This window comes from Poecilia formosa, unplaced genomic scaffold (genome assembly GCF_000485575.1).
Source record: "Poecilia formosa unplaced genomic scaffold, Poecilia_formosa-5.1.2 Scaffold287, whole genome shotgun sequence".
NCBI lineage: Eukaryota > Metazoa > Chordata > Actinopteri > Cyprinodontiformes > Poeciliidae > Poecilia > Poecilia formosa.
Window position 1 is genome coordinate 2303 of NW_006800226.1, and position 10114 is coordinate 12416.

At 37.1% G+C, this 10114-nt stretch overlaps 1 protein-coding gene across 1 annotated transcript; it reads right to left on the reverse strand.

Moving 5' to 3' along the window:
- Nucleotides 1–1021: 1021 nt before the first annotated feature.
- On the reverse strand, nucleotides 1022–6428 carry spty2d1 (SPT2 chromatin protein domain containing 1). The gene is made up of 6 exons (XM_007571758.2): nucleotides 5866–6428; nucleotides 5430–5544; nucleotides 3280–4998; nucleotides 2651–2810; nucleotides 1844–1921; nucleotides 1022–1744 (listed from the first exon to the last, which is right to left on the reverse strand). Exons 1-6 carry the CDS (start codon nucleotides 5947–5949, stop codon nucleotides 1651–1653), a joined length of 2250 nt encoding a protein of 749 aa, XP_007571820.1. The 5' UTR covers nucleotides 5950–6428; the 3' UTR covers nucleotides 1022–1650.
- Between the last annotated feature and the right edge of the window lie 3686 nt (nucleotides 6429–10114).

Sequence of the window (10114 nt, forward strand, 5' to 3'; positions counted from 1 at the left end):
TTGCTCAGGCTGACAGAAGCTAATAGAAACTAGCCTACAAAGCTAGCCGGCTTTTACAAATTAAAGTTTAGACTGAACACATTTCAAAGTTGTCATTTGTTCAAACTAACCTTTGATAGGATCCGCTGTATTTTCTCTGACTTGAGGTCCATCTAGTTCACCCGGAAATTAGCCAAAAGAAATATGAATATACTAGTTATTCTTTAGGTTTGATGCTCCTGCCAGTTGTATAATTCCAGCTCTATTGATAAACTTCCGCAAACTTGGAGGAGCAGCCAAAGGCGTAGCTAGGTGACACTGATGTCACTACCGACTTAAGCCCCGCCCTCTTTGAAAAATCCCCTACACCAAAAATATGGCAAGGCATTGTCATATATAACCAGGAGTCAAAATAAGCAGTCATAGTCATAAAAACATCCCTACTATACGTAAGTAGCATTACAATTAAGAATAGAAAACACCAATCCTAATAGCTAAATTTTAATAGCTAGGATTTTAATTAATGACATTTAGGTAAAAATGAAAACCCTAAAAGGAAATGCCTTTATTTTCATACTTTATGGTAAAATTGGATATTTGTCATTTAACGATTAAATTGTCAGACAATTTTACACTGAACTATACCAGTCCACATTTCACACTATAAACATTATTCAGGCTCAGACCAATGGTTTTTCATCTAGTATCCTTTCATCTTCATAGTACTAACTTAGCCAGCCATTTTGAAACCTCTCAAAAGAATGCTTTATACTTTGATCTTAAAGATTTTTATGAAAGTTTTCCTTCATATTTTAGGCATTTACAATTATTAGACTAAAAATGTAGTTAAAATTTGAGTGTTTCTTGATAAAAATGCCTCTTCACCTGTCTACTGGATCCAGTTAAGAAAGCTGCACATAATGATATCTAATGTTTTAAAGTAGTTTGTCCTTGGAGAAGTCATTGGATTGTGCAAGATGTTCATTGTGGGTAGAACCGATAATATTCTAGGGAGTTGAAAAACTTTTTTGAAAGAATTTGATCAGCAATAAAATTGTATCCACTACACAGCAAGGACTATCTTAAAAAGCAGCACATAATTAGTAAAATATTATACTCATTTTAAGACAGACAAAACCACTAGTTTTAAGCAAAGAAAAATGGGACCAAACCTCTCCATATATAAATTTACCAAAATAATCTTAATCCGAGAAAAAAATGACATCATAGAGTACTGTTAAATAAAAGCCTTTATGCAATTATTACTGTCAAAATATTTTACACAACATATGAATCGGTAATGTTTTCTGCACAATAACTAACAATATGTTCAAATAATTAGCTGAAAAAAGTAACAGAAAATATGTTGAGAACTGTCCCTGTTATTGCTGAGATGAGAAAAACAGATTCATGTTTAAAAGTTCAATTCTTCCCAGATTGTAAATCCAGAACTTTGTAGAGCAAATAAATATGGACTTGAGAAATTCTCATTACTTTCTAAATGCTTCCAATGGGTTTTGCATATCATCTTTTGATAGATAATCTTTCACAACAAATGACTTTCTCCATCACAACACACGGTCAAATGTGGGCTTGATGCTGTAGGATCGCCAAGCCACCGTGCCAGCATTCAGAGGACAAAGGATTATTTATCAAAACAGGAATGGAGTTTCAGTTGATTTTTTTCCTCTTGGTCTTTTTTCTTTTCAGCTCTTCTTCCTCTCGCCGCTCTTCCTCCAGGTCCTCTTGCACAGCCATTCTTAGACTAAAGTAAGGCAAAGGTAAGGAGCATGAAAATTTATGTTACCGGTGACAATTACTTTTAATCAGGAGAGAAAAATGACAAAAATGTCTATTTTGATACCTCCTGGCTTCTTCTTTCTGCAGGTCTTTCCAGCTGCTCTCCATAAACTTAAGAGCATAGTCACTTTCATCTTTGTACCTGAGAGAAAAAACCCCGACAAAGTAGCAGTAAATTGATATTTTGTCAAATCAATTGCTTTAACAGAGAAAATAAATCTATATTGAATATGTATTTGTAGATGGAAAATTGTGTAAATAAAAAAAAATATAAAAAAAATATCAACTGTAAAAAAAGATGCTCCATGATTTTTCTTTCCGTTTTCAGGCAGATCTTCCACATCTGCTCAATACTTTAATGAGCTATTTTTCTGCCAGTCCATAAAAGGGTGCGTATCAGAGTGAGTGAGTGAGCCACAACCAGTTTTTCTAGCAACTACTTTTTAATTAGTCCAATGAAATATTGACATTTTCAGATTAAGTACAAGTCATATTTATCAAAACCAAGAATTCAAAGTGTGAAATATTGTGTTTAATGAATCTGTGAGATTCACTGTTTGGCCTGAAGTACTGTCATTCACTTTTCAATTATAGTCACATTAATTACGATGCCCCCTCGAGTGAGAAACAAACAATACTCATATCTTTCTGGACTCTCATACCACAATACTACCTTGTGCGAAACCAGTGCAGAAGGTGGAATAACAAGCTCCAAGTGTGGTGGCCATGTAACAGCAGGTTATTTGTATTATTACTGTGTCTGGACTTTCTTCAGAAATCTAATTCCTTACTGTATGTGAGTGAATACCAAGTGCAAACTCATTTGTCACAATACCCCATTAACACCAGACACCATGAAGAGAACACTCGCCTGTTTCGGTCATAGCCAAAGATCTCCTTAATGTGCCTGGAGATTTCGTCTTGTTCTTCACCTCCATCATCAATGAAGTCGTCCATTTCAGGGTCATACTCTTCCTCCTCATCCTCATACTTCCTCTTGTATGCAATTGTGATGGGTGGTAGCATGGTTCCTGGAAAGGAAATACTTAAATTGTTGGCAACAGATCTTGTTCTTAGAGACTTGAGATGTGATTTGATTATTTTGATGGTCAAAAGAAAAGATTAAACTCTATTCAAAGACTGCTGACATTGAAATGTTTTAAACATCTTGGCGGATGTGTTAACAACACACTTATCACAGTCTGGTTAAATCCCAGTAATCATTTGCGTATTTAAAGACTAATTGGATATTAAAGGCAAATTTCGTAAATTTAAAGACAATTTAGAAAACAGTGATTTTAAAAAAATGAGAAATTGGTAAGTTCGTATTTATGGACTGCAGAAAGCAAAGGTCCCTTAGCAAGAACAAGACCAAACTTTAACCAGCTTCAGGTAATACATTTACCAGTAATGATTTTGCATTTTCATTAAAGCTTTTAAAATTTGAATAAACCATATACAAGTCTTCACTAATAACATCATGCATTTCCTGGTTTTCACCTGGTGGTCTGTTCATCATAGGTCTGGGTGGAATCCCAGGTCTGATTCCCGGCATCATCCCAGGTCTGATTCCCGGCATCATCCCAGGTCTCATCCCGGGTCTCATCCCTGGCATCATCCCGGGTCTCATCCCTGGCATCATCCCGGGTCTCATCCCTGGCATCATCCCGGGTCTCATCCCTGGCATCACCCCAGGTCTCTGTTGCATGCCTGGCCGAGGGGAGACCCCTGGCCTAGGTCCACCCACATTCTTGGACGAGATGGTCTCAGACACGACAGTGCACTTAGGTCTGCCCGGCCCTGACCCGAGGTTACTGTTTGGCCGCCCTGATACCTGTCCTCCACTACCAGGTCTAAAAGGTCCTGGAGGTCGGGATCCACCTCTTTCAGGTCCACTGTGACTTGGCCTACTCTGTGGTGCACCACCAGGTTTATTTTGTGGTGCACCACCAGGTTTATTTTGTGGTGCACCACCAGGTTTATTTTGTGGTATGCCCATAGGCCTCCCCTGACACTGGTTCCCTGCCTTAGAAGGACCGCCCAAAGACGGCCTCAGTGAATTACCGTTTGACCTCACCAGAGGATTATTTCCAGACCTTTGTGGGTCTCCTCTGTTGGATTTCATCTCTCCAGCTATAGATCCCTGCTTTAATGAACTACCTTGAATGGGTCTCGTCTGCTGTGAGGTTGCATGTTGAGACCTCTGGCCAGCTCCAACTCCATTAGAATGTCTGTTCCCTTGAATACATGAAGCTCCTTTTTGATGCAATGACAAACTGTCTTTTCTTGAGCTAAGGTCACTTGAGGTGCTGGGTTTTTGGGTAAGTGCCATCCTGGAGCTTACATGTTTGGCTGAGACCTGAGATGAGTGGGCTTTTGAAGGGTTTTTACTAACTGTAGCAACTGATGAAGCAGAAATGCCCATCTTGGATCGTTCTCTATCACTGTGAGGCGTCTTCTCTCGGTTCCTCTCTTTGTCACTTACAGAGGGTTTGGAAAAGGAGAGACCTCTGTCACTTGTTCCAGCTGATTGAACCTTATTTCCTGATCTACCGGGCAGACTTGGCTTTTCTGTAGAGTTCCTTTGCGGTTTGTTGTGTTTTGGTTCTTTCTCTGTAGTGCTTTTTCTAACTGAACTAGAAGTGGACAAAGACCGTCCCTCTCTTCCACCGTCTACCTTTGAGTCCCTGCTTTTGTCAGGTCTCTTAGCCTTGCGCTCCATCTCCAGTTCACGTATCTCTTCGGCTGTGCGAAGCCTTTCTTCCTTTTTCACCTTGGGTTTTAGCTCAACCGGCTCAAATTGCTTCTTTTCCGCCAATCTGAGTAAATCAGCAAAGTTCATGGCAGGGGGAGGAGGTTTGGGTGGGCCAGAATTTTTTTTAGAAACTAATTTACTTGGCCCACTGACACTCATAGTCTTCTGTGGCCTCATCATCTCTGGCTCCGGCTCTCCCTCTGAATCGGTCTGCTCATACTCGTAATTATCTTCATCGTCTAGTGGGTCGATTGCGTTATTCCTAAATCTTTCAGGGTCATCTGGATGATCTTCCTGCTTATCTCCTTTTGAGCCCCTCTTTTTCAGAGTCTCTACCACTGGAATGCCGTTGTAGCCTTTGAAATTGTCCTTGGTTCTGGATGCCATAGCTCGTGCTTTACGATCCGACTTCAACTCAACCCTCTTCGCCAATAGCTGCTCTTTTTGTTTCTTACTTTCCAATTCTGAAAAGAAGAAGAAAATAGATTGTATCCGTACATATTTCAGTCAAAATTGTACCAATAGGGCTTTTCCTGACTGAGACAAATATCCAATTTTAGAGGTCTGGCCTTTTAATCTGAAAGACTGAGTTAGAAATCAAGTAAGAAATCTGTTCCAGTTTCTTTGTTAGTGATGGTAGCCTCGAATCCAACAGAAAATAGGAAAATAAAAAGCTGACCTTCAAATGCAACCATGCTAAAATTGATCAGATCTTTATCAAAGTCAAAACTACATCAACACATGTACTAAATAGCAAAATTGTGAAAGTTTGGAATCTGACCTACCGATCAGAGGCAAAACTAGAGAAAACTGGCACAATTCAATCTCCAGCAGAAAGAGCTGTACACCTCTAATTTGAGTATTACTGTGTAAACTGACTTAATGTCATAGATACCTTTCTGTTTTGTGTCAATTTGCCGCTTTTTTAGAAGTGCCTGCACAGCAGCAGGGTTTACACCTTTAGACTTTGGGTCCTTTTTGGGTGGTCCCGCTTGAAGACTGTATCTCTTCTGCACAAAGAAAGACAAGGATGAGACATAAGATCAGCTGCTGAACGTAAAACTTCATTGAATTGTTAAAGTAAATATGGTATTTTTAAATAAACTAATCTCAAAGTTTTCGATGTGTTTTTAAAACCAGAAAACTAACGAGGTATATATAACCAAATGGAATAACGTATTTGAGGCAGAAGCCATGCAGGGTCATGCTATTGTAAGTTTAGCAACCAGCTGTACTATAGAACCTTCACTGACACGGATGGAACGCACTGAATTGTAACAATGATTCCCACTTACGAACATGGATACAAGTAATCATCATCTTTAACTTACTTGTACACTGCTGAGACCCTGGTTTTGCGAAGCGATGTCCAATATATTATCAAAGTCCATCATGTTGGCAGTAGATGATGACATACGTCAGCCTGAAGCGAATCAAGCAACCCACAGAAACCAGAATCGTGGTTCACGTTTAGGATTTAGACACTCACACTATCAAACCACGTTTATCTTGACAGCTACACAAAGAGGACCGTACGTTGTTGAACCAACGATACGGGGACCCAAACCCTTATCTTAACGGTGCAGACTACATTTACTTAATCACTTTTTAAGATAGCATACGCTAGCGCATTTAGCTAACCGGGGCTCCACAGCTGTTAACGTCAGCTAACTGAGATTCCAGGAGGACCAACTTCCTCTTTGTATGAACGAAAAAAACGCGACATCCATCAAAATACGTGTCTGACCAAATTACACTAAAACCACATAGATAAAAAAAATGTATAATTTTTAATTCTGAGACGATTTAAAGCCAAACAGTGAGTAAGAACGACAAAATTAAACGGCCAAAGCGGAATGTGCGGAAGTGACATAGTTCACTCAACATACTTCCGCTTTTGCTTATGATCAGAGAGTGTGTGTAGAATCATATCGTCTCGATGTAAACCAACGGACGGAAGTAGGGGGGGGGATCTATCTTGACTGTAAGTGTGCACATGTACTATAATCGACCGTTCTTGGATGAATAATAGGTACAAAACGAGGATTTTTTTTTAATTAAACGAAAAGCTGTGGAATTTATTTTTAATTTAGTTTGTTGATGGTATATATAGTATAGTAATGTCGGTAGTGCTGTTGCGTACGGCTTCAAAGTGAATCCAATCCATTTGAAGTGCTCCCTCCGTATTTTACGTTTGACAAAACTTCTCCTATTCGTCATACGGTCTCATACGTAATATCCTTCCGAAAACATTTTTTTTACCGTAAAGAACCACTTGATGTCGCCACTTCTTGGACCATCTCGAAAGCTCTGGAAATTTCATTGCATAGATAAACCTTTTACTTCGTCTACCAGTTGTAACTTGTGTAGCCTTATGAAAGAACATAAACGTAATTACTCTCCACTAATCTCTACATTTATATAGCAGTTAAGAAGTCACTCCTATACCAAAACGCAGCGGAATGTAGTTTTTCCTAAACGATATCTAAGAGTATTTCTGGAGTGTATAAAATCGATTTTTAAGTAAGCAGTTTATATTCTTTCTTCTCCTCCACATTACCCATTTGTTTCTGATTTTTTTACATTTTAAACATTGTATTTAAATTATGGAATATTACAAGTTTTATAACATTACAAACCAGAAATATTTAAAATTGTGTTGTATTTTTATGTCAAAATGCTGATAAAATAGAAGGAATCTTGTGGTTGTAAAATGACAAAAGGATAGAAGAGAAGGATAATAGTTCTGTAGGGCAATGTATTTTTGCAAAAATATTTTTTGTTAGATGTACTTTGGAATATGTTTTTAATTCTTTTAAGCGTTTATAATAAATAATTTACAAATAATATATTACAGGGTAAAATAAAAAAAAAATACTTCAAATAATCAGCATTAGTCATTTAAATGCTGATGTGGGGTATTTAGCCCCCACATTCAAGGGGGGTAAATACAAATAAATTTCACATGTTCATTCAATTTTTATTTGTAAAAATAAATAAAACCAAGTTTATTTTTCGCTATGTGCTACATTATTTTGAGTTGATTTATGACAGAAAATCCCATTAAAATAGATTGGCATTTGTAATTGTAAAGTGGCAAATTAGAAAATATTCAAAGAATATGAATACTTTCACAAACCGCTTTATTTTGGAAAAACTTTACTAGAATGTACCCAACAGCACATTGCCTATTATTTAGGCAATACACTGTATTTGTGTGTTTGGACTGAAGTTTGTGATTGTAAATCAACAAAAAGAAAAGTTCACGGAGCATCAATACTCTTGTGAGGGAAACTGCAATAGAATATATGTAACAGTATTTATAAATTAGTTTAAAGTTTTAAGTAGTTTACATTTCTACATTTTTATTACACACAATTACATTAAAGTACATTAAAATGTGTGGCCTTTTATTTATTTATTTATTTTTTAACTTATAATGTGACAAAATGTGAAGAAAAAAGAAAGGTCAGATTATTTTTATTTGTCTTTTGTTGCTGAAGGTTTCTGAGCAGTAATGTGTATCTGACTTCAAGGGGCAGAGTTTGCCATAAAACCTGTTTTCTGATGGAAAAGATGCAATTTCTCTCTTCTCTGCAGGGCAAAGTGTAATACCTTTGAGGTTTTAACTTCCAAATACCTTTTCTCTCTTTAATCTCCTTATATGGCTTAACTTTATCAAATTGTTTCCATTTCTATGTCAATGGATGCCAAGCCCAGGACTGTCTGTCAAAAATAAATGATAAATAAATCAAAGATAGAGGGAATAAATAAATAAATAAAAAGCTGATTTGTGGATCTGAAATGAGTTTTGCTTCTTTATTCTTCCAATAATCACATTTCAGATTAATCTGTTTATAAACCTGTAAGCAGCTCAAGGCATTGACTAAAAACACTTACATTTATGCGCACACTTAAGCTTTGCTTTTGTAACTGGTAACACAAAGTTAAGCCCATTTTTGCCGCTGACCTCTGGAATCCTCTAGAATGAGCTCATTCGCTGTGGTCTTCACTTGTTTCAGATCAGCAACAGCCTTACTCCTAAATAAATTTCAGACTTATCAACTTCTCCTAACATGGAAGATTTACATACAGGTAGCTTCCTGTTGGTATTTAGGTAACAGTTTGAGGCAAAGGGAGATTGGATTTAGTTCCATTACAGGGCCCATTTTATCTTCACCTCTGACCCCTGAAGTCAGATACAGTCTCTTTGCTGATAATCTTTTCTCCATTAATCTTTTTGTGGAACACTTTGTGACTTTGCAAAAAACAAGGGAAGTAAAGCGTATATTTAATAATAATAATAATAATAATAATAATAATAATAATAATAATAACAATAATAATAATAATAATAATAATAATAATATCACTGTCAGGATGCCATAAAATAAGCTTGGCACCCCCTCCACTCACATCCTTTTTTCTTGGTCTAAATACAGTTGTTCTGTAAATATTTCTTAAGTTAGTTAGAGAACTTTAGTATGCAAACAGGATCATGAAGACAGAGGGAACAACAGACAGGTCATGGATTTAGCTGTGGGAAAGTTTAAAGCTGTGTGGTGGTGGGGGGGTCACTTACGGTCAACTGCAGGGGTATGATGGGGTAATGGTTCAGGAGACAGATACTGACCTGAAATGGAGTTGTTTCTAATCAGTCTTCTTGAATATGTTTGCAATTTTGTGCCGAAACCAAATGTTGAGGAAGAAAATGTTTGGAAGAACAGGATCTGTGCCTCCTTCGGTTATATTTTTTTGTTAAACATGCATAATGAAATACATACAGAAGTTAGTTCTGGGTGCAGCCTTATTATGAGTGACAGGCTGAGGAAGAGCATAAGCCAGAGACGCAGTCAAGAGGTACATGTTAACTCTGGAGGAGCTGCAGAGATCCACAACTTGTGTGGAAGGACCTGTTGAGAGATTATTAGTAATGCAGTACATAAATCTGTCCTTAATGACAGATTAACAACAATGTTAAACTGTTGAAAGAATCCCATTCAAAATGGAGCTTTTATCACGCCATAAGTCATGCGGCAAAGCATTGTGGAAGAAGGTGGTTCATGTACATAAAACAAAACAACAACAACAACAAAAATACTTTCTGGTCTAAAGCCACAGTGCTACGTGTAATGGATAACATCCTCTCTGTGAAACATAGGGATGGCACTATGATAGTGTGTCATGGCTTTGACCTGAACATGGGTAGAAGGTTCACGTTTCAGCAGGAAAATAACCCTAAACACACAGCTGGAGCAATAGTGTAATTATCTCTAGGTGAAACCATATTCATGTTAAAAATTGCCTTGTTAAAGTCCAGACCTAAATCCCAATGAAAATCTGTGACGAGATGCAAAATGGTGACTTCAAATATGACTGATCTTAAGTTTATGTAAAAAAAAATAAAGGAAGAAGCAAAAATTAATGCTTGTTGTTGAGCAAAGCCGTTAGAAACATACTCTAAGTGATTAGTGGCATTGTCATTATAGATAGATAGATAGATAGATAGATAGATAGATAGATAGATAGATAGATAGATAGATAGATAGATAGATAGATAGATAGATAGATAGATAGATA